The sequence below is a fragment of the Takifugu flavidus genome, chromosome 19 (genome assembly GCF_003711565.1).
Source record: "Takifugu flavidus isolate HTHZ2018 chromosome 19, ASM371156v2, whole genome shotgun sequence".
Classification (NCBI taxonomy): Eukaryota; Metazoa; Chordata; class Actinopteri; order Tetraodontiformes; family Tetraodontidae; genus Takifugu; species Takifugu flavidus.
Genome location: NC_079538.1, coordinates 7,528,465 through 7,553,894, shown reverse-complemented (window position 1 = coordinate 7,553,894; position 25,430 = coordinate 7,528,465). Strand labels below are relative to the sequence as shown.

Below are 25,430 nucleotides of genomic sequence, written 5' to 3'. Positions count from 1 at the left end.
CATTGTTTCATGCAGGTCTGAACATTTTGCTTCGTGATGGATTTAAATGTTATTTGTTTTTAAAGTATTTTTTTATTCTATCTACCACAGAATATTTACTTTTTTTCCGAGAGTGATCGCTTTGTCAAAATTCTATTTTGAATCGCAGTTGTGATAATTATGTCCCTGCGAGACACCGTATCCGGTGACGCGAGCTCCTCCTAGTAAAGTCATGACAGTCACCTGACTGAAACAGTTTTTCGGCTATTTTGGCTGTTTTCTCTATGAAATACGTAAACATTCATTCGTGTCACTGGAATTTAAGTATATTACACGTTGAATGACAAAAGAAATGTGTTTTATTATCTCCGGAGTTGGGTTATGGCTAACGTAACTAGTTAGCTAGCCAAATTAATGGTGAGTATTTAGTAGTGGACAAACGCCGAAGTCGAATTTATAAATACTCATATTTCTAAATTCGGTGCTAATGTGTGTTTTTGTTTCGCAATTGCAGCGTTTGTGTTTTCCTCTGGATTGTGACTAAATAGGGACTTACAATGCCTCAGTCGGCAGGTATCATCAGTGGCATCCAGAGGATGGTTCTGTATGAAACCAGAGCCGTAAGTTTACTTCTTTATGTCGTTATTGTCACTCTGTCGTTGTCACTTAAACAGTCTTGCCGCCTATAGACCCCACATTTTATCTCTTACCATCTCTCTGTAACAACACCAAAATTCCCTTATAGTGTTTTTTGTACTTCTTGTAGATATTAGCAGGAACAAAGCACAGTAAGCAAAAAGAAAACGTAAAGAAATAGTTCAATAATGTAAGTCGTTTCGCAGATGAGCCACTTGTAGGCTTAGATATTATAATTATTATAAGAAATAAATGCATAGGTAATTCGTATTACTAATTGTCTTGTATGGATTTCCTAATCTAGCAGGTGTAAAAAGAGTCGCCTATTTAGTGTTTTTAAGGTTTTACAAAGCGCAAGGATTTAAATTCTAATGTGAAAGATATGAGGCTACCTGGTTATTGTTGTTATATACAGGAAACACTAGATGGCAGCAAAGTATGTAGTTCATATGCACGTCTGCGTCAATCCATGTGAAATACATTTCCTGCATAAATACACTGCTCAAAAAGTCAAAGTAACTCTTTAAAAACGCATCAGGTTTCAGTGGGAAAATAAACATGCCAATATCTGTAAAGATATGGACGGGAAAATGTGTTAAGCGAGAGGATGCCGCATTGTTTCATGGAAATGAAAACTTAAAATGGTACTCAGTAGTTTGTATGGCCCCCAAGTGCTTGAATGCTTGCCTGACAACTATGGGGCATGCTCCTCATGAGACAATGATGGTGTCCTGGGGTGTCCCCTCCTTGATCAGGACACCACTGAGCTTCTAGACACTCTGAGATGCAACCAACGGTGTAGAGGGGGACCAAAACATAATGTCTCAGAGGTTTCTTTTGGATATAGTTCAGACAAGCGTGGGAGGTAGTCAGTGATATCAAATTCCTTCCTCCACCAGGAACTGCCTGCGTGCATTTGCCTTATTGTCGTGCAAAACTCATTCTCCACAGCATCCCCCTTTCATGTCTGTCACATGTGCTCAGATCAATATCCCACATATTATATTATCTTGATTCTATTCTAAAAAGTATTGAGAGTTGAGTTTTTTTGAGCATATACATTTAAATATGAGTAGATTTTAATATGTTGTATTCCTTATAGGATACATTAGTATACATTTATATTTGAATAAAGTAGTTGTTTATGTCTTGCACCAAATCTCATGCAATCTCTGACAATTCAGGACAAAAACCGGTTCATTTTACTAGTAGCTTGTGTAGAAAAAAACAACATGGCCCATTAGTTCTGGACAGTACAGACACAACAGGTTCCTATTTCATGCTCACTTTTGGATGGAAAATGTTAAGGCATACACAAATCCAGAAATCCAAATCCAAATGAGAGAATAACAGACACAGAAGGAGCACACAAATTTTCACAAATTTCTAGAGTTTGGCTTGTGATAGAGAATATGCGATGTGCTCATGTTTACTGGACCTTTGTATCAGATCTTCTGCAGGATCTGCCTGTCTGTTCAAGGCAGTGCATTGAGTGGTTAGCAAATTTGGTAGATAATAAGGAAAAAAGCCTTCGCAAATTGAGATGGCCGGACCCCTTGGAGTGTTGTATTTTAACACAGACAGGTCTGTCTAGTTCGTCTGGTATAGAAAATCTTTTTGTGCCATTTTATGTGTTTCATCAAAACTGGCTGTACAAACTGAACTAGGCCAAATGTACGTGAGACATTTTTTTTTGTGTAAAACACGCATCCATATAACTTTAACAATGTACATTTAAATGTGTTCTGTTCTGTATCTGTCCTGGCAGAGATACTTTTTAGTTGGGACCAATCAGGCACAGACCAAGCACAGAGTGTTGAAGATTGACCGCACAGAACCCAAGGACCTCGTCATAATTGATGATAAGGTAAGCACAGCAGAGTTAGCACAGTGCTAATGTAAAGGCTTATGTAATACAGTAGCGCTCGCTCAGGGTAGAATTGTACAATCGCTCAGCCTGTCCCTGGTGTATTGGACATGACAGCTTTGCCGATCAGTGCTGAGTGCATGTCCTTTTCTCCTGCTCTCTTCATTATCAGGATCTATGAGCTGGGATTTGATTTGTCTGGTTGTGTTGAGTGTGATTATGTTTATGATGTGTTTGTTGATATGAAGTACCCATGACCGTGCATCCATCACTCCCACACTCATTCTGTTGCTGTAACACTGACCTCAGGAAACCTTCTCATTTGTTTGGCATAGTGGAATGTATTCTAATGCCAGGTAGTGGAATTGTTTGTGTGTTATATAACAAGAAAAGAAACAGAGCATATATTTATAATGCAAATTAAGAAAGAATTTGGATTGAAGCTAATCCATTTTGTTTTAAGTGTTTTTACTAAGAATCAATTGTATCACCTTTGTAGAAATTTAGGGATATTGATTAATCCAGACCTCATTATCAGATGGAACAGATTATTAATAAGGCCTGCCAGGTTGATCGCCAAAAATGTTCCCCGAGCAGAAGGAATTGCCTTGTCTCTTCATGTTAAAATGAAGCAGCGTTTGGAAGGTGCAGTAATTCTGTAGCACCTAGAATTTCTTTGTCTGTATTGTTGTTTTAGCATGTCTACAATCAGCAAGAAGTTCGAGAACTACTGGGCCGTCTGGATCTGGGAAACCGGACCAAGGTTGGCCAAAAGGGTCTATCCGGTCTGTCCAGGGCTGTCACAGCCTTTGGTATTGTAGGTGAGTACAACCCTTCAGCTGTCTTTCTCAGTGTTGTAGAAATTTGACTCAAATTGAATTCTTTTCAAGTTTAAATTTAATAAAAAGAAGCAGCAAGGAGAATTTTTCACATATGACTCCCCTTTAAATTGTACAAAATAAATTTGCTATAAAATGTAGATTTGTGAGAGTTTTAGACTTAATTTCTGTTCTGTTTCAGAAATGCCAGGTGAAATACCCTGTTGTTAACTGTATACTGTAGATTTTCTCAGCCAGCTTGTGTTATATAGAAACTTTGCATAAATGTGTCTAATAATGATTTTAAAATGGCTAACTGAGCGCAACTGTACGCGCCATTGATTTTTAATCTAGTGGCTGTGATATTAATAAAGTTACATTCTAATGCACGCAGTGGGCTAAAGAAAACCCAATGACCTGGTTAAATGTACAGGATTATTTAAGCCACTTTCAGGTGTGCTTTCTGTTTCTTTGCCTTATTTTTTCCACTATGCATTCAACTGTCCAATTTTTGCAACACGTTGACCCAAATGTGGTCCAATCTATTGACAATTTATATGGCCGCTTAGCTGTTAGCATGGCCCAGATTTAAAGCTGTATAGCCAAATGAAAGTCGGCTCTTTTCAGGACGTCACATCTAAGTGACTCAGGAACATTGCTGACACCGTAGAAGAGATCGGTCACACTGACACAGACAGATTGTGACTTTAATGCCTCCTTGAATAAATGAGATATTGATTTCATTTTTTTCTTTTTACATACACGTGCCCACTAAAGTCACTGTGTCGTGTGTGATAATTGCAAGAGTGCAGTGCAGAATCCTGTATCTTTATTACTGGATTATTCAGTATATATTTTTACACTGTTTCCATCCATTTGTCAGTCTGACCCATCTCTGACCGAAAGAAGCACATCAAGCTAATGTCAAAGCTGGTAAAGCTGCAAGAGAAGTATTAGGGTCATGGATGGTAAAAAGATGCAGATTTTTAGTTATGCAGGAATAAAAAACTCACATCTGCAGTTCTTATGTGCACTTTTTCAGCATCACATTTCAAATTTTGTTTTTCGTATCATTAGCTTTGCATGTGGGGAATAGCATCATCCACAGTACCCCTTATGTATTCTGTGTATTTTAGCTTCAGTTAGGAACATTTTACTATTCAGGTCTCAATAAATGTCTATTATCTTGTATCTCTGAGGGCCCTGATGAGGCAACATTGACTATATTTAGACGGCCAGCTATTATGTATTTGATTTCCCACCAAAGGGAAGATAGGACATCAGAAGATAAAAACAGATCCTTTCATCTTGTTACATGAATGCGTTCCGGGTCAGCGGTTTAATTACAGAAGGTAAAACAATAGAATGATCTACTTAGAAATGAATGGAAAACCTTTATTATTAGCCCATAATTGTGAAACCTTGTTAGAGGGAACTTATATGTTTACAATAATAATGGTGAGGTTAGTTTAAGGGTTTTTGTTTTTCTGACAGGTTTCGTGCGTTTCCTCGAAGGATACTACATCGTGTTAATCACCAAACGTAGAAAAATGGCCGATATCGGCGGCCACTCCATCTACAAGATCGAGGACACGAGTATGATCTACATTCCCAATGACTCAGTCAGGGTTACGCATCCTGATGAAGGAAGGTAATGTTGCACTGTCTTCCTTTTCACATTCTGAATGAGTTTCTCATCACCATAACTTTGTGTATCAGCATTATCTGCACTTCTGGGTATTGCTATCACTGTATTTAGTTTGTCTGGTTTGGTTTTGGTCTTTGCAACATTGTGATGATCAATATGCAATGTATTCATGGCAATGAACTATAACAATAACATTGACACACTAATTTAAAGAATGATGCTGAATGTATACGAGTGACCATCATTTTGCTCTTGTAGATATATTCGGATTTTTCAGAATGTTGACCTTTCCAGCAACTTTTACTTCAGGTAAGAGCTCTCATGTCCTTCTGTATAAAGTTAATGTCATTTATCAGTCATAATTGACTAGATTTTTAGATCCATGGCATTCGTTAAACCTTTCCCTCCAGTTGTTAATTTGTGATGCACGTAAACTGTGTTCTCTCTTGAACAGTTCTGTTTAAAATGAACTTCCTTCTGTGCCCTGCAGCTACAGCTACGACCTGAGCCATTCGCTGCAGTACAACCTGACTCTGTTACAGAGGCCCTACGAACTGTGGACCTCACCACCATCATCAGCTGAAGAGGAGGTGCAGACTCAGACTAAACCGGACAGCTTCGACATCTTTGAGGACGAGGGTTTACCTGCACAAAGTGAGCCCAACATCGGACATGCTAAGAAAGCAGCACTCAATTTTTACATTTTCACTGCCCAATAGCACATATAACCTGTGCATCTGTCTACTGACACTGATTAATAATTCAGTAATATTGCTATTGCTAAGCTAATTTGCTACCTGTTATTTACATCATGTGGATTTTATTACAATAACACGAGCTTAATCCCCATGACAGCAGAGTAAAACAAATCTTTCTTAATATACCGGTACTCTTGTTTCACACTTGGGGGTCACCTCCACTTTCCATTTGCTTTCTGTTTATTTGAACTGTAAGAATGAAATGATCCAAGGGTTTTATGTGTCCCTGCTCTTCCGCCACAGTGGTTTATGGCGTCAGGAACGAGCCGTACTACAAGTACGTGTGGAACGGGAAGCTGCTGGAACGAATCAAGGACATTGTGCATCAAGACTGGCTCATGTACATAATCCATGGCTTCTGTGGCCAGTCCAGTATCCTTTTCAGCTCTGCCCCCCATATCCCTGGTTAATATCAGAGCACACCAATCTGTTTTTCACCTTTTATTCCTATGGAAATTTGCCTCAGTAAACTATCCAGCACATGTTTCAACTTGGGTTTTTTTATAATTTGACCAATGGCCTGCGCTCCCGCCCAGCTTCTGCAGTATTAGCTGAACTGTGTGACCTCTGTCAGAGCATTTGGATGACTATGTATGTTCCCCATCATCACACAGCAGGGGGTAATTGCACTCTCGCCATCTTTAACCTCAAAGGAAAATGAAACAACATTGGGCATAAAATGTCCAGCATTATTGATTCATTGTACATTTTTAGTGAAGAGGAATATTTTAACATATATATTCAATTTGATGTGCATTCAGAATGATTGGGGATTAGTATTAGACTCTCCATAAAGAATTCCCCCTTGATTATTTGAGCTTGTTGTAGCATTGATGCATTGACTTCTGCTGCAGAGCTGAACAAACACTCTGATTTATGGGGGTAAAATTCAGCCTTGGGTTTGGATTTCAATTATTCACCATCAACTCTCCTTTGCATAAATCAAATTTCATAGTGTAAAATATGCTGCCCTTCTATCATTCAGTCAAAATCCCTTGCTCTTTTCTCATATCAGCACTGTAAACTTTTAAACTCAATGACAGTCCTGATTTTACACTTGCTTGGACAATATATGAAAATGATTTGCCCTTTTTTTGGCTCTCTTGCCCCCCTAGAAAAAGTGTTTTTACCATTGTTTGCATCAACTCTCCTTTACCAACCAACCAGAACTTCTGATCTACGGCCGACCTGTCCACATCACCCTCATCGCCAGGCGTTCCAGCAAATTTGCTGGGACTCGCTTTCTGAAGAGAGGCGCAAACTGCGAGGTACAGCCACGACTGAAACGGAAGGCGAGATTAGACGGTGGCGAGTGGGCCGTATGCCACGGAGATGATTGAGATGGGTCAGGTTGAGCACACGGGGGTTAATTTGACCTGCTGCCTCCTGCTTGATGATGCATTAGTGTCTGTGGGAGTGAGCAGGAGCGGGAACGAGGAACTAATTTTCTATTTGAACAACCCTCCTGATATAACGCTGTTCAGTTTTCAAATTTCCTGCTCTTGTGCTAAATGCCAAGAATAAACACTGAGTTATTTTTTCATTTTTTTATTGTAGTTTCATCATGTTTGGCCTCTGTAAAAGACAGTTTAACCTTCTAACAGGAATAGTAACAACTGCACTCTTCATTTTAGGTAAAACATTTAGCTGGGTCAGAGAGTCACATTGGTTCAGAACCTGAAAGTTATTGTGAGTGCACCCCAAATTAATTTAATTCCACCCAATCATTCTGGTGCTTAGCTTAGCAAATACTGCTCTTTAAAGGCCTTCGCTTTACAAATTTCCATTTAACCCACAAGGAATTTGAAGAACACCCCTGACAGGGTCAATGGTTGACAGAAAGAGGCTGTCACAACTGTGCAGCTTTTAAAGGACCCAGAGGCTCTAGATAGAATAAACATAAACTTGACAGTTTAGTAGAGCTTCCATTTTCCAGATGGTGTCAAATATAACAATAAAGTTCATATTTTGAAATCAATGGCTGAATCTCCTTTACCAATACAATTATTACAAAAAAGGCCTTTTGAAGGACATCAAGAGTGACCTCTTGCAGGTTGAAATGTAGATATCACTGCAGTGAAACTCTTGAATATCTGTTTTTCTCCAGGGGGACGTAGCCAACGAGGTTGAGACGGAGCAGATTGTCCACGACGCCTCAGTCATGTCTTTCACAGCAGGGAGCTACTCCTCCTTCGTACAGGTTCGAGGATCCGTTCCACTCTACTGGTCCCAGGATATTTCCACCATGATGCCCAAACCCCCGATACGATGTAAGAACCCTGACGGGCGTCTCTTATCGCTGAGGTTTTACATTACTTCCCTGTTTTATATATTAGCTGTGAATTCAAACATAGATTATCACCCTCTTGAGGCCATACATAAAGGAAGAGAACAAATGAAAGAGAGTAATTTATTCTGATGGCGTGGGTAGACTGTCTATTTTCACTACATTTATTCAGCCTTTAAGCTGCCTTGCTTTATGACACTGAAGACAGAATGTAATTGGAAAACCTGCATTCTTCTCAACTACTGTGACACAAATAAATGTAAAAAAAAAAAAGTCCCAGGTGAAGGCAGGACACCCCCTCTTGAGTCTCATCTTTGTTCCCTTCCTTATTATGAGTGAGATGAAATCCTGGGATAAAAGAGATTGTCAGATCTCTCAGAATGATAATATTGTATGAACCGCTGCATGTGTGTCTGCCGTGCATGCGTACAATGCCAGAACTAAACCTTCATCTCTTTTTCACTCGGTTTGCCCTTTAGATTATCCTCAGGTGGCATTTGCCTATGTGATGGGGACATGCTTGACGTCTTCAGCCCTCTACATTTAAATTTGAGTTATTGTGCTGCTTCCACATAGACCCTTGAAGGCATTACTTTTACATTACATTTCTGAAAATGTTGCCTTTAAAATCTCCTATTTCAGATTTCATCAGTGGAAGTGCATCAGATCTAGTAAGGCTCAAAGCCAAACTGCTACATAGAGTACCAACACTACTTTAATGGTGTTTTAATAGCCTTTTTCGTCAGTGTCAACATCTACAGTTCAGTATACTGGAAGACTAATTCAACATTTATGAACTCGACTTGCGTGCCTTGTTGCTGTGGATGGGAAGAGATTTGGATGAGAAGATTAATATCACTTTAATTCCTGCCTGCTAATTATTCTGTGAATTGCAAAAAGCCAAAGATCATCTCTGAAATTTGCACTGGTCAGATAATTGCAGCACTAGAGCCTATCTTTGGATGCTAAATTATATCTGTCTTATCAGCCATCACCCACCAAAAAGGAGATCATTTTTACAATTGCCTCGCCTATTCTCTTTATTTTCTCATCCAGTCAGCTACTCTGAAATGATCACCTGAACCTCTTTTCTCCCAGAAAGTTTAACATTTTAGTCAGTTCTTCCTTTCAAATAATGAATTTGGTGTTTTGAGTGCAGAAAGAGAGTGACTAAGAGTACCCTGGGTGTTTTCAAACACGCTCAAAAGCCACTTTCAATGAAGTTATAATGACAGGTTGATTTTCAAATGGCTTGCATATAATTAGATGGAAGACACGTATTATTTGCAAGTAGGTCAAAAGTGTTAAAGGGACGGTTCGAGATGAGGGACTATGAATGCGACCACATTGATGTCTCCCATTGTTTTGTCTTTGCTTGAGTGTTAAGACTTCTTCTTACATCCGTACGTTTCGATTTCCCTTATCGGTAGTGTTTGGTTCCTCTCATCATTGTATCAGCTCTGTCTCCTTACTGCTTCACTAGGGTCATGTTAGGTCATAGATGTTACATCATGGGGGCATTAATTACACAATTATTTACACAATTTATTGATTAAGGTGTTTTATTTTGAACACTGAGTCTGATCTACAGTCAGATACAGTCTGATCTACTCAATGTGGATTTTTTCACAAGTATTTAACAAATGTTGTACTTCTCTTCCAGTGGACCAAGCTGACCCATACGCACATGTCGCAGGTCTCCATTTTGACCAGATGCTGCAGCGCTTCGGCTCTCCCATCATCATCCTTAACCTTGTCAAGGTAACACGCAGGCACATGTACCAAGGCTTTGTTTTTGTCCTCGAGACATCAGCGTGATTATTCAGCGGAGCGTTTTCAAAGAGCGAACTGACCTCACATCAGTCTCTTGATTTGATATTCACAAGAAAATATGGATTTATGAAGCTACAGCAGAATGGATAGATGATAGACAAGAACGTGAGAAAGTGCTAAACTGTGGTATGTTCTACAGATTTATTTTGGCTGTAAATGTAACTATTTGAGTAATAACTGAGATTTTGAACTGATCTGGAGATTTTACAATACTGATAGGTCTCCCAGTGTCTGGTGATTTGCACTTGGTAAAATTGTAACTGGTTGAATGCATTTAATATATTTAAAGAAACAAAAACAAAAGGCTGATAAAAGATTGGATTTCATTTTTTTTATCTTTAAAACATACACATTTAAGAAACAAAAGGCAGCATCGGTTAGTGTTCTGTGAATTCTGTGCACCTGGGTATTACACTTCTTTTAAAAATTCATTCTGTTGTCCAGTAATTTGTGTATTGCCTTTTTGGCATGCACGCGCATGGACACACTCTGTGGCTTGAGTTTCAGGCTCACGTTGTCGGTCCCATGGGGAGCGCTGAGATAAAGGACCAATCACAGACCTCTATGGTCTGCACAAGCTGAAGCCATGTGATATGTGGAAACTGCAGGAAGTAAAGGGGACTCCCGGCTTATACAGTCTTTTATACCAGAGCAAAGAGAAAGGAACTGGCAATTGACCATGAAATCATGACAGTCCATCCCTCCATGGTGATGTCACCTCTGGGATTGGTGCAGTGTTGAGCTGTGAGTCGGTGGGTTTCTGTGCGCGTGTGAGGAAAAGTGAACACGCACATGGCCGACCACGTGAATCAGTCCTCCAGCCAGCAAACTTGTTTGTTTTGACAGCGGAATATAAATGGGACTCCCTCAAAACCGTTTTATCAGTGAAGTAATTTCAAACAAATTGCCCTTTTTTTGCAAAGATGATTGTTTTTTTTATGAAAAGCTAAAACCCCAAATAAAGACAAAAGCCAGAAACATGGGGTCAGAAAGATAAATTCAAACACACTCTGTGTCCAGCCCTGTCATGTGTAGGTGTGGGTGCGAGTCTTTTGTATTGTCCATGTTTCTTGTATTTAAGCCTATTAAGATTAAGATGTACTTTATTCATCCTTGTGGGGAAATTGAATTATAGTAGCAACCTATACAAAGTATAGAAACAGAATAAATAAATACAGATAAGATTAGAACGTTATAAGCATATATACAGCATATATTATAAGCATATATACAGTATATATATATATATATACATAATATAATATATACATATTATAAGCATTATAATCATATATACATAAATATACAATAAAATAGAAATAAAATTACAACATGAACATTGCACAGTTATTGTTATTGGCTGGGTTTGGATGAGTTATACAGTCTGATGGTGGACGGCAGGAATGACTTCCTGTAGCGTTCCTTAGAGCAGCGAGGCTGCAGGAGTCTGAAGCTGAAGCTGCTCCTCAGTTTGTCCACTGTGTTATGGAGGGGGGGGGGGGCTGTCCATGATTGTCTGCAGTTTCAACACCATCCTGTCCCTCACTACCTCGTCCAAGTTATCAAGTCTACAGCCAACAACAGACCCTGCCTTTTTGATGAGTTTGTTAAGTCTGTTGGCATCCTTTGCTTTAATGCCTGCACCCCAGCACACCACAGCAAAGAAGATGGTGCTAGCCATGACAGACTGATAAAACATGTGGAGCATCCTGCTGCAAACACTGAAGGACCTGAGTCTCCCGAGGAAGTAGAGTCTGCTCATGGCCTTCTTGTAGACAGCATCGGGGTTTGTGGACCACTCCAGTTTATTGTCCAGCTGAACACCCAGGAACCTGTAAGATGAGACTATTTCCACATCTTTCCCACTAATGCAGACTGGGGAGGGAGGGGACTTGCTTTTTCTGAAATCCACCACCATCTCCTTCGTCTTGGTCACGTTGAGCTGCAGAAGGTTCTCCCTGCTCCACCTGACAAAACTCTCCACAAGGTCCCTGTATTCATCCTCCTGTCCATTCTCCACACACCCGACTATGACTGTGTCATCCGAGTACTTCTGGAGATGACATGTCACAGAGTGGTACTGGAAGTCAGCTGTGTAGGCGGTGAACAGAAAGGGGGAGAGCACAGTTCCTTGAGGAGCCCCTGTGTTGCTCATCAGGGGGTCGGACACACAGCTCCGCAGTCTCACAAACTGTGGCCGACTTGTCAGGTAGTCCTCGATCTAAGAAACAAGGGGAGCATCCATCTGCATGTTCTCCAACTTAGCCCTCAGCAGTCTTGGCTGGATGGTGTTGAAGGCAGAAGAGAAGTCGAAGAACATGACCCGCACTGTGGTGTTTAGTCTGTCCAAGGAGGAGTAAGCCCTCTGCAGCAGGTATATCACTGCGTCATCAACCCCCACCTTGGGCTGATAGGCAAACTGCAGAGGGTCCTGAAAGGGGCTCACCAGAGGTCTGAGGTTTACAATAGACTCTTGGTAGCGCTTTTGTAAGTGCAGGTCCGTTATCTGTCCCAGGGGAGATTTGCATGCTTTTGTGTAAGGTGGATTGTATGACACGCGCTGTCTGAATGCAAAAGAAAATGCACATGCATTTAGAGATGTTTGTATGTGGGCAGATGTGGGGACGAAGATGCGCCCATTATCACCTCAGGTGATCATTCATGACTGAGGAAATCACTTATTGATTATAGATAAAACAGGTCACAGAAGCAAGCTGGGAGTGTGTGACTGTTTTATGGGTGTTTTTTCTGCTACGGTATAGGATAATGACATGGTTATCTGTCAGCCAATCTCACTTTCACTGACGTGTTAAAACCACTCAGAAGAGATGAATTGGCCAATGTTAATATCTGATTCAGCAAGAGAAAATAAAAGTCTATCGGTGTCCACGTCAGAGACATGTGATGAGACTCTAAGGTCAACCCGAAGATGGTTCTTTGGTCTGATTAGAATAAAATGGACAACAGGGTGAATGCCGTGGAGAGGCTGAGGTTAAGATGAGAACCTTGATACAGACTTTGGGTTGGATTTCAAAAGGGTAGCTTCTATCCAGGCAATTTTGGAGAGTCTGAGCAATTTTATGAGGAGGATTTGTGTAAATCAGCAGTAACCAGTTGTCAATATGCAGAAGATTGAGAGCTAGAAAACAGGTAAAACCTAAATGTTATATTAATCTGCCCTGTTTGACTTTAGAGCAAATTATTACTTTTAGAAAAATGCAATTTAAATTCCTCCCTATCTGCAACTGGATAACAGTCCTGTTATCTCCACTATCACTGTTCAGTCTTAAAAGTGAGGTTTACAGCCCCTTTGTATGTGTGACACAGGATATAGGTCTTTATTAATGTTTGTTTCTCTACAGAAGCGTGAAAAAAGGAAACATGAGAAGATTCTGAGTGAAGAACTCTACCCAGCCGTGATCAACCTCAACCAGTTCCTCCCACCAGAAAACTGCATCGACTACATCGCCTGGGACATGGCCCGCTACACTAAGAGGTCCAGACAGTCTTCTGAGCAGTGTGTCGGATATACAGCTGCTTTCACTTTTATCTATCTATAAAATACACTGACTCCCATTGGGAGCAATCTGAATTTCACCATATCGCTCACAGAATCAAACATCAGGAGCAAAGATCAGTAGCGTCATGCACCTAAAAGATATTTGAAGACAAATCTGATTGCTCATTCCTCTTGTTTTTCACAGTAAGTTGTGCAACGTGCTGGACCGTCTGGGTATGATCGCAGAGAATGTGGTGAAGAGAACAGGTTTCTTCATTAACCGCTGTGACTTCTACTGTCATACCCTCAGACCAGACGACCGGTGAGCCTTTTCTTACCCCTACCCAGAGAGACAGGTGGCAGATTTTAACCTTGGAGTCATTGTGATTCAATTGTCCTAAAAGAAAAACTACTTTAACTAAAGGGATGTTTTTAATCCATTTTCCTGTTCATACATATTCACAATCATACATTTATCGATGCAGCTTTCTTTTCAACCTCTGCATCTCTCCATTCTTAATGGAAATTGTGCCTGATGGCAGTTACGCCGCTGACATTTTTCTGCTAACGAGCTGAGAAGATTGTCGTCCATGTGCTCCGCGCACGGTTCCTCCATTGCATCTTAATCGCCTTCGCCCAGCATTACCATTTTGTTACATAACCCAACTACCACACAGTGGCCAGTATTTATTACCCTCTCTGTGTTACCCAACACTTTGCAACATTATTTGTGATTTACTCCCATTTCAGACGCATGCACTCATAAACACATACGCAGCCAATCCCTCACCTGCATCTGTAGTTGCACTTAATGATTATTTCACATGAAGCCTTCACATGCATTAATTATCTTGTGGCTAATGAAGCCACCGAAAGAGATTCGTTAACATTATTTTCCTTCTCATTGAATTTTAAAGACTCAAATCTCTTCACTACAAATTGCAGATTCTCTGCTTATTTTACAAAGAAATTAAATGGTATTTTAAAAATCCTCTGGCCAAATAAACCCAATATTTTCCTCATGTTTCCCTGCCTAATGGCATCTGTGTCTTTATTTAGTTTGTGGAGATTTAATGTTTAAACAAGGGTCCTCAGATTGGGCCGTTACCATTCGTCTCGTTAAAAGTACAGGTGTCTGTTTGAGGAATACGATCTAAAGGTTTTATTGAGACCTTCAAATGGGACTTAGTGGATTTCTGACCTGTACACATGCATCAAGCCTATGCAAATATAACCCTGCGTTGAATTAAGTGTATTGTTTTTTGTTTTTCAGGTGGGGAGATTTAGGTGGACATACAACTGCAAGGGGTCGAGTGCAGGTACAAAAAATAGTTTATTTGTTGGTAATATACATTTAGGCTTTTTTGTTTTCTGTTACCAGGCTGGTTGTAGCTCAGTCTGTTGGGAACTGAGCTAAGAAGCGGAGGGTTCTCAGTTCACACCCAAGTGCAAACAAAACATGAAATGTGTTCTGATAGTAGAGGAAGGTGCCAAAACACCTTCAGAGCACTGCCAAGATACCCTTGAGCAAGGTACCTAACCCACAAATGCTCACGTAGGGCCCTGCGATGAACTGGAGACTCAATCAAGGGTGGACCCTGCATTAGTCTGTTGTGTACCCTACTCCTGACAGGGTTAAGGCGCGCTACTAACATTTTTATTAGATTTGTAACTTTTTTATTAGGTTAGTACGATGGATCTAATCATCAGAAGCATCACACATAAAATTCTAGGTCAAGGAAATTACATTTGCCCTAAAAGCCGCCATCATTACTGCAGCTCCAGAACTAGGCCAGCACATACAGCTGCGTGCTACAATAAAAAAAATCGATGACCTCGGTAACATTACCGCAATAATTTGCCCCTTTAATATACCTGAGATTAATAAAAAAAAAACAAGTGTGCCAATCTTTGTGTTCTAGACCGGCGTGCTTCGGACCAACTGTGTGGATTGTCTGGATCGGACCAACACTGCCCAGTTTATGGTGGGGAAGTGCGCGCTGGCCTATCAGCTTTATGCACTGGGAATGATCGACAAGCCTAAACTCCAGTTTGACACAGACTGTGTGAGGTAACGTACTCTAATGTTTTCTGTCCCCTTCACATATACTGCCAGAAAAAAAGCTTCCTGTGATTTAATTTATGTTGGTAAAACCAACCTCATCCCTATGGTTGCTGCACAATAACCATTTTTAATTTATATGCTGCATTTAGTCAGTTACATGTTCCATATGCATGCACTGAAATAGCTTTTTGCTGCGGCTTTTCTCTGAGGTCCATGTTAACAAGCTTCAGTCACATGCTTGACTTGTCATGTGTTCATGGGACCTTTCAACTGCAATGAAATATATACAGCATGAACAGCATCAATGAGAGTGTTCAAGGTAGTTTTCTGTGTCAACTATGTGTCAACTAACTTGGACGATTAAGAATCTACACATCAGTGAGAGTGATTCCAGCTATTTGTTAACAGAAGAGGCCTTCCCAGAGAGGAAAAACTGCAGATTGAATGCCTTGACATGTCACTTGCACCATTAGAATGCCAATTTGTCACAATCCCTGCTGGTTTACATGGTGTTGCCGTGTGTCAGGTTGTTTGAGGAGCTGTACGAGGACCACGGAGACACGTTGTCTTTGCAGTACGGTGGCTCCCAGCTGGTCCACAGGGTCAAGACCTACCGTAAGATTGCTCCCTGGACACAACACTCCAAAGATATCATGCAGACGCTGTCACGTTACTACAGCAATGCTTTCTCAGGTTCGTCACACAGACGCACGTACACACACACACACACACACACATTTGCAAGTAAAAATAGCTAAAATTCAGCACTTGCTTTTGCACAGCAAAGAAAAGCAAGTACTCAGTATTAGTGGACAATCTGTTAGACAAACCCGAGCTTTTCTAATGTCAATGACAGCTAACAATGAAAATCTGATCCATGTGCACAAGCTTCTGCTGCTACTTATGCACACAGATGTGTTCATGGAGAGATCTTTGCTTGAAATACACAGGGATCAACTTTTTATTTTTTGACAAATTAATTTCTTCACTTCAGTTAATGATCTCATCTGGAACCTTCAAACTCACAACTTAGAATGATGATATTGATGATGTTGTTATACCAATGTGATGAGGGAAGATTGTGAAGGGTATCTATTGAGATTTTTACTGTTGATGATTCACATAATGTGGAATTATAGTCAACAAATTTTGATATGTGTATGTGTGACACAACTGATATTCAGCCCAGGATGAATACTGTATTATCCAGAAAAGAGGCCTTAATAATACCCAGTCCAGCCTGTGATTATCTAACATAATTGGTGCGGGAGGGGGGCTCAAGGCCACAGATTTAATAGCAATGAATGGTACAGCATGCCAAAAAACGTGCTGAGCACTTAAACATCAAGCACACTCATGTAGACACATGTTACTGCATGTTGGTTCAGAGATGAACATTACATACATGACCTGCAGCTCAGAATGGAATAAATAGGACTTTACCCTCACAGTCAGAGCAGTGCGAGTGTTTAAAATGTCTAAAATGATAAAATTTAGAATGTTTGTAGGAAAATACTAAATTGGACATATTACACAGTATTTTCAGAACTACTGGTTGTTGTATAAGGCTTCTCGCAGAGTTCATGAATATTTCTTCTGTCTTTTGTCTTTTACCATTATTTATGTGTGTAATTTGATCCTTTTCCTGTTCTCTTGTTTTCAGATGCTGATCGGCAAGATGCCATCAATTTGTTCCTTCAGGTCTACAGTCCATCAGATTTAAAGCCCCACCTGTGGGAGCTGCCTACTGACTTTTACCTGCATCAGCAAAACTCCATGGCTCTTCTCAGAGCTCGACACAGGTGAGAGCGCAGTCACACAGAGGCCTGATTATGATGATGTGGGGACATCATTGCACTAACTGACTTTGAAAATAGCATTTTTGATTGGTATGTAATCAGGTCATGACACATCAAATGTGATTCATTCAATATTCTCATTAAAAAATAACCTTCTAATTGAATGTAGAGTGAAACGGGTTGATAATTCATTACCACCTGCTGTTTAACATACAGCTGCATTTCTTTATTTAGTTGTGTTTCTGGCTATTTGCCATACACAATTAAAGCTGTTAGCACTCACTTGATAGCTCTAGACTGCCCACCCTTACCTTAATATTACTTATAAATTGATATGCCAAATGTTCCTAACCTGAATAGGACTAATGCAACTCATTTCTGGTGAATGTGTTGTTTTACCTGTCAGTCTCTCTTTCTTTATTATATTAGTGCTTATTTATTGTGTTTCACTTTTGTATGTGTGGGATTAAAGCCTTTTTCCGCTGTTCCTTTTTTTCATGTTTTATAAAACGCACACCCAAATGCTGCTAGTTTATAAAATCACATTGAGCGAAGGTAGGTCAGCCATTATTCCAAAGAATGGATGGATCGAAGTTGAATTCAGCAGCCACGCGTTAGTTTTGCTCCAAAACTCACCTAAGTAGAGCATCGCACACTAAATCATTCTCAGTGCATCCGGTCAAATATGTTGAATTAAATAAAACAGCAATGATTCTGGAAATTCTATAAGTGGAGGTCCAGCCACATCAATTTTCAAATGTAGGTTAGGTCCTAAGAGGAAGAGTACATCTTGGAGTTTTTTTTCTATATGTTTCTCTTTCTGTTCTTCCAGCTACACCTATTGGTGGTCAGATGGAGTCCTGTCCTGTCTGCCTGTGCCCTATGATGAAGGTACCTTTTTATTATATTTAATCATAACAGAATAATGCAGGATATGTGAAAGATAAACCTGGTGTTGGTTTGTTTATTTGACATTAACAGATTGAAAGATGCCTAATGCTCTGCTTTAATAATAAAATAATAAATAATAATAAAAAGACGGAGAGGATGGAAAGATGTATGCTTGAAAATGAGGAAGAATATGACAGGAGGTAGAAAGCAGTTTGTCTCACTTTATCAACACGTTTAAGCTTCAGCTTTGAATGGAACAGGGCAAAAATAGAAGAAAAACAACATACAACTAAAGCTGAATTATTTTTTTTTGAAAGTAGGCTATATTTGGCCTTTTTCAAACAAAAACACTCACTCATGTGCCTGATTGTGTGTGCGCTCCTCTGGATTCAGTCCCCTGCGAGGACACCATGAAGAAGGTCAAAGTAAAGCGAGTGAACAGGTTTGATGAGAGCATCGACACGTACACTGAATTCTTCAGACCTTACGAGATAACCTCCTTTGATGACACTTTCTGCATCGCCATGACCAACTCTGCGAGGTAAAAGACCGCCACAAAACAAACGATCTCAACAACCCAGAGCCCCCCTATTTTAGTCTGTTGTTAAAGCTATTTATAATTTGAGAGCTCTGTTTGGCATCTGTTATTGCCATGGCAGCGACAGCTAATGGCGTTCTCTATCTGGTATCAATAAGGGAATTTATGCCTAAAACTGTGGGAGTGGATCCAAGTCCATTTACGGTTCGCAAACCAGAGGAAACTGGGAAATACGTGTTGGGGTGAGTATGCTGCGGTGGATCACCGGCTTCTAAAGTTCAGACATTACCTCTGTTTTTGCCTTTCTATAAATGTGGGCAGTAGCAAGAGCAGCAAAGATGAGACCCTGCTCCAGAGGAAGACTGCCGCCAGCGCACCACCTCCTCCAAGCGAGGAGGCCATCAGCAGCACGTCGGAAGATGACTCAGAGGAGGATCGCGATGATGATGCATCAGTGTCCCAGCGTTCTACCCCCATCAAACTGCTCACCGAGTCTGGCGAGAGCAGCCGCACACAAGAGGTATGAAAACCTCTTTGGATAAACATAAGTAGCATACGAAGCATGTAAATGTGATCGTGGCTCTTTTTAGTGTGTAGCCCATCCCCCTAACACTCTTATAAGTCAAAGATTAGTAACCTTCATTCAGGACTTTGTGGGAATATTATTTTACATATATATTATAAGTTGTTGCCACCTGCCTCTATTTCTATTTTTAAGCAGTATTTTGGGACTCCAAAGCTTTTTCGACCTAATTTTGGTTTCGACACCCTTTCCGTTTGCGTCAGTCAGCAGAGTAATCATCCTCCCCACAGGAGCAAGAACTCCTATTTGCAAACTCAATTTGCATTTATGTCGGTTTTAGGAATAAAAAGATGTATGATTTTGTCATTATTCTTGTTTGTTTACTTGACTCATCACTTTCATGTGAGTTTTGCTGAAACTAACATACAATTGCACCCATATTGTACTTCAGACCTCACAAAATACATGTTGTTTATCCCTTTTGCAGACAGGCCTTTACTATTACTACTGCTTCTTTTAATACTATTGCTACTTAATTATATTCACACATTTAATTCTGATAGTCAGACAGATACTACTTACCAAAACTTCCTATTTTCCTACATTTTCCTATGTAGGTGAAGTTTTTTTGCAAAATTTCTGTTATCTTTCTGTGATATTTCTATATCTTTTTGTAAATGACCTTTGACCTCCAGCAATTGCACTGCTGACAGGACTTTTGTCAGTAATAACACAATTATCAGCATGTAGTAAGTGAATATACTGTAGCTTTGGTAGATGTACTGACAATATCAAATCTTCTTTAAATTGCTCTCTCGGTGTACTGTGTTAAACTTTTTGAGTTGATTTCATATCACCTGACAGACACTGTAACCCCTCCAGGAGTGTGACTCCCTCTGCACGTTGCCGCTCTCCCCTCATATACACACTTACTGTCACCCAGAGGATTAAATGTGGTGGTCGCAGTTCTTTGTCAGCTGCCTGTTTCATCCAAAGCTCAAATGCTTTCTAGGAAATATGCACAGGGAACTCTAATCAAGGAAAAATGGTTGCAGGACTGGTACTGTACCCCCAAGTCTTCAGGTTGCAGCCTGTTTTTTGACAGCAGCCTCGTCTTATTGTTCTTTGGTGCAACACCTGCTGATGTTCCAGCCGATACATCACGCACCAGCTGTCTGCCTCCTTTATCTTGTTATGCACCAGGTGAAGGGAGAAACTGGGCAGGACGAGCAGGACACTTTTTGATTTTCAGAGTGAGCCACGAACGCTGTCATCCCCGGTCCATCAGTCTCTGTCCTCTAATGATTTATGTTGTCTTCTCCCTACCTTTTCTCTGGTCTCTCTTCTCGGGGGCCTGGAGAAACAAGTCTGTCATGAATATTCGGGGCCGGGCTGCGAGCTCTCACGTGTTGTAAGCACGCGCTCGCGCTCATGCGTCTCGTGTCGCTGCCTCCGAGCCTGTCCCCGAAAATGGATTGCCAGAGTGGCAGCGAAACTGAAATCTGTTGAAATATTTATACACCAGATCATTACGAGGTTTGCCATGTAATTACACATGCTCATATCATATTAGCGCCAATACGTGCACGGACCGATTGGCGCCGTGTGTGGGTGCACGTGTAAGCAGGTGTTTACACACCACATGCGTGTGTGTCGCGGCGTGTTTTTGCGGCTGGATCCGTGTTTGTGTGTGTGTTAACAGCTGCTTTTTGCTGGACACGGTCCTGGAGCCCCCTCATTTGTTCTCCCCTCTGCGCCGCTCAGATCAATATAAATATAGTGAAAATTTAATGCCTGTCGTAACATGTTGTAGTGTCGCCAGAAAACAGACGAAGAGCGAGAGGGCTTATTATTTTACAGCCTGTTACATAACCATTCTACTGTGGTTTACGTTAGGGCAGCGTTTGAGTTGATACACACACAGACATTAGCCTGATGACATCATGACTGTCCAACTAAATTACCTGGTTTGACTATATTAACCTAATATCTTGTTTATTACAGTCATTGTCCCTGTGTAAATGTTGGGTGCCATGTGAAGGAACCCCAAGAGGACACTGCCTCTGATCATGAAACCACCTCATCAGACACCAATAATCAAATTAGACCGTCCCTTGCTCAGATTCTCCTCCTAGGCACACTCTGATTGGGGAGTCGGCTGTAGAGGAGCAGCTGAACTTGGTGACCGCTTGGGTGCAATTTTTGTATGATGAGATGGTGGCGGCAGCGGAGCTGCAGCACAGACGCCTGTCCTGTCGCTCTCACGTGCGCTCACTGCTGTTTATGTTTTTTTCTTCCCTTCTCCAGGAGATGCAACAGCCATCCATCAACGAGCCTTATGGAATCAATCTGGCTGCGCTGCCTGCTGACAAAGACCTGCTAATTTATAAAAGGTGATGATGCATTAGCTCTAACTAAAATCCTCACACCCTTACATCTATATGTGGCTTTTCTTTATGGTTGTAGCTTTGGGGGAGCTCATTTGCACCTGTTGTAGACTGTTTTAGAGGATGCAGCACTATTCATAAAGTTTATGCAAAGCCCCTAAAAGAGCTGCACGTGTGAGCAATGTGTCACATGATCATAATAATAAAATAAGCAGATCATTGCAATATAAATGAAATCATCATGTTCAAGTTAAGGGAAAGGTGTGTGCTATAGTTTTATGGTGTCTAATGTCCTCCTCAGTGCCCCCGGCCAGTTTGTCCTGCAGTTTGCAGCAGTTCGTACATTCTGTGTGTTTTTTTTTTATCCGCACAACGAATCAACTGTCTATTTATCCAACCAGTCGTGAAGAAAAATGGTTTTATTGTTGCCTAAAACAGAGGACTGTGATGCGTGAGCAGTGGGTGGCAACACTCCCCTCAGGATGATGCGGGTCATTGTTTTTAAGATGATAATGAAGCGCATCTGAACAAACTGCCGTTTGTCCACCTGTCCTTCCTCCTCGCATCCAACCATGTCGGATCGTCATTGTTCCACCTGGGTTACTGTCATATCCCTCTGAATGCAGTTGATAGAGCTTTGTTTTGAATTTCATCATAGCTACCTGCTTTCACTGTTAATTTCTTTGCATTTATTTGGATTAAACTGAGATTAATGGCTGCTAACGGTTCTCTCCATGAAGGGATTTAAAAGAGATAAAAATGACTAGCATATATGTTGGGTTTCCCCTTGCAGGTTTGCACGTTTGGGTGAAAGCCAGCACCGAGTGGACAGAACTGAACACATAAACCTGGCAAACATCATCTGCTTGTGAGTAAAACACGTGACAAGAGTTTCCCAACTCAATAATCCCCCCACCGCATGTGATGTTAAACATTTCATTTTTATATTGTTTTGCTGTTACAATCCATCCTTTTGATTTTGAACAACCACTTAGCATTCACTGTAGCCTTTGGACAAATGTGCATCGCTGCTCCCACTCTGTGCTCTCCAGGGAGACCTCTAGCTGTGCACTCTTGAATCTTAATATTCTGTATCCACAGACCACTTTTTACCTCTCGTTTTGTCATTCCATCTTTCCCCACATCAGCTCACCTCTCTGCAGACCACTGCCATGACCGAACTGCCACCGAGCATGTGTTTGTTGCCTCGGTTACAGTTTATACTCGCCAGCACGTGGTCTGGCAATGTGCTGCCTCAAAGATACACAAGCAGCATTACTGTCTTTCTTTGTTATTCTCTCTCTCGCTCCCCCCTCCTCCTTTCACAGACTGCTTCAGAACCATTGTCACCAGCGTCCTTCTGTAAATGTTTTTCTGTGTTTCTGCTCCACCTTCCACTGTTGACATGTCTGCTTTGCTAATGTAGCCACACCACCATGCTACAACAACCAGAACATGTCTGGGTTTCATGTTAAAAAGTGCAGCTGTAAAAAGAATTTTTATCATTTTTAAATTTTGCCCCTCTCATTGCCGCATCTGCCCATTCTTTTGCCCTCACGTCGGGTGCACAGGGTCTGGCAGGTAAGCCGGCTGTTGTGCAACAGTGCTATTCTGAGATGCTGTTATAGCACCCAAAACGTGTGTCCACTGTCAGGAGCCTCTCAGTCCACGTCTCCCTCGGTGTAGTTCCTCTTCCTAGTGGGAGCCTGACTCAGATCTAAAATGAGCCTGAATAATTTTGTTGGATCCTGAGTTCTGGTGATTCCTTTAATTTGAAATTTGTGAAGATGCAGGAAATGAGCTCACATCAGTCCTTTGGAAGCATAAACTGTTGCCTCCTCGCCAGAAGGTTCCAAATTTAATAACAGCTTGAGGCTTTCCTGCATTTGTTTGTTCTGTTCTGTTCATTTGTGCACTGCTTTTCTTTGTCACCCCTTCACAGTATGTTTGCCTGGGATGTCCTGAGCACATCTTTTTGCCTCCCATCCATTTGATTTTGAGTATCTGCTGATATCCGATACTTTGGCAATACTGTATAAAAAAAGAAAGATCACCTCCAGGTTGTCCCTTAAGATTATTTTTGAAACGGTGAATAGATCGATGTGTTACTATTGAGTCTTAAAGCTCCATTTACTGGTGACAGGACGTTACCTGCTTTAAGGTAGTGTATTTAATATATTAGCCAGCGCCCTCCGCATGAGTTACCCCCTGCTCCGTATGTCGGGTGGCTGGAAAAGAAGTCGATCCCTTCAGACGTCTTCATCTGAGGGCTTTGCCGGTGGGGGCTGGACAGCAGATCCAGCATTCTGGGACTGCTCTCACATCCCCATCAGTTCAGCCCCCCTCTCCTCTGCTAGCCCACTTTAGCCACCTGGATGCTGCCACTGCCTGCTTTGAGCTGTTGTTTACCAGGTTCTTGCTGGTTATACAGAACCGGGAGCCTCGTCACCTACGCGTTGACATCAAATATCCGCCATTGCTGCTGCGAATTGGTGGTGTTTTTAGTGTGGATTTGTGGGCAAAGTGCGATCCGGATCTTAGTCCACCTGATTCTGATCCTTTGAAAACTGTGATCGATGCCAATTTTGGATCACGTGACATCAGGGACATCCCTACTGTTCCCTAGCTCTTCAATAACCTGGTGACTTCTGTGGTTGATTGGCTGTTTAGGATTCATGAGTCAGAATTATTGAATAAGTGAAACTGAGGGTCAAAGGCACACACACTCCAGTCTGGACAGTGTGTATCTGACAGAATATTCAGCCCTCAGTTATTTACTGCCCCTAGTGGTCATTTATGATGCTGTACCACGTTGACAGCATACTGTATTCTCGTGACTGGTCTGTCGCATGTTGAACTGCTGGAAAACCATTAGATTCAGGCATGTTTTCTGTCTCTGACCTTCTTTTATGAATTGTTGAACATAAGTGGATGAGTGTACATGCCTCCAGCGGTAGATTCTATATAAGAGTGAGTAATTCTGCAGTAAAAGCGCCCATTTCGTACAGTTTCTAAGAAAAGACCTCTCACTGACGAGCTATTTCTTGCACTCCAGCGGGTTTGAAAATGCAGTGTTTATCTTTCTTGGCAACGATTTGGTCATGACCTTCTCCAGCAACACGTGCCATCCAACATTTGTCTATTTTTTACAGAGAGCCTGTGTCCCGTTTCCCCGAGGACAGCATCTACGCTGTCGCCCCCCCACAGGTGGACGAAGAAAGCCGCAAAGAGTTGCAGATCCACGTGATGACAGGTGAGGGCCAGGTGAGGCCGCTGCGAAGGGACGACATGCTGATGTACAGGGAGTACGTCAGGAACAGATACATGTGAGGCGCAGCGGCTCCAAAACGACAAAAGCCTCACGCAACGACCCGAATCCTCATTCTTGTTCGCGGCTACAGCACGCAACATTTATTTCCTTCTTTGTTTTAGGTTATTTCAATGTAAAATCACTTCGACTGATGGAATTTTTAATCTAACAGAGTTCTGTATTTTAAAAGCTGTTCATCCTTTTGTTAAAGTTGACCAACACTTTATTTTGTTTATTTTTGGGCTTTTATTTTTTTATTGTTTTTTTTGAAGGAGTTAAATAAAAGTTGCCGTTTAAATTTGCCCTTCTGCATATGCACGTCTGAGACGTATGTACGTAAACCAGTCCATGGATGGCAGGTCCAGAGTTCCCGTGTGAATCTTTAAAGTCAGATATGCTTTGAATGTTGAGTTAATATTATTAGTTCTGTTGTAATTGGGAACATTTTATTTTTAACAGACATCTGAATTTCGGTGACAGATTTTCACTCATTCATTAGTGCACTGATGAACTGATGTGGTTGTGTAGAATCATTTGGTTTGTCAGATGATTATTGTGCAGCTCTAAATTAAACTTGTATTTATTAACATAA

The 25,430-nt window shown here is 41.1% G+C and overlaps 1 protein-coding gene across 2 annotated transcripts; it reads left to right on the top strand.

Annotated features, from left to right (window-relative positions):
* Nucleotides 1-165: 165 nt before the first annotated feature.
* On the top strand, nt 166-25,430 carry fig4a (FIG4 phosphoinositide 5-phosphatase a). Of its 2 annotated transcripts, none has more exons than XM_057016386.1 (24): nt 166-396; nt 494-599; nt 2,384-2,482; nt 3,180-3,303; nt 4,795-4,951; nt 5,207-5,257; nt 5,439-5,602; nt 5,950-6,078; nt 6,874-6,974; nt 7,814-7,976; nt 9,657-9,754; nt 13,189-13,322; nt 13,531-13,647; nt 14,599-14,644; nt 15,248-15,396; nt 15,917-16,083; nt 17,054-17,192; nt 18,022-18,080; nt 18,474-18,621; nt 18,777-18,860; nt 18,943-19,138; nt 21,449-21,534; nt 22,322-22,396; nt 24,681-25,430. In XM_057016386.1, exons 2-24 carry the CDS (start codon nt 537-539, stop codon nt 24,856-24,858), a joined length of 2,727 nt encoding a protein of 908 aa, XP_056872366.1. In that variant the 5' UTR covers nt 166-396; nt 494-536; the 3' UTR covers nt 24,859-25,430. The 2 variants fall into 2 exon arrangements, with proteins under 2 accessions (XP_056872366.1, XP_056872365.1); XM_057016385.1 differs by having other exon boundaries at nt 18,940-19,138.

Bases quoted from the DNA above. Each gene is read 5' to 3' on its own strand.
- fig4a (XM_057016385.1), top strand. From the start codon at position 537: ATGCCTCAGTCGGCAGGTATCATCAGTGGCATCCAGAGGATGGTTCTG. The intron at 7,977-9,656 runs GTAAGAACCCTG...CTTCTCTTCCAG, and splicing joins GCCCAAACCCCCGATACGAT to TGGACCAAGCTGACCCATAC. The intron at 19,139-21,448 runs GTATGAAAACCT...TCCCTTCTCCAG, and splicing joins AGAGCAGCCGCACACAAGAG to GAGATGCAACAGCCATCCAT.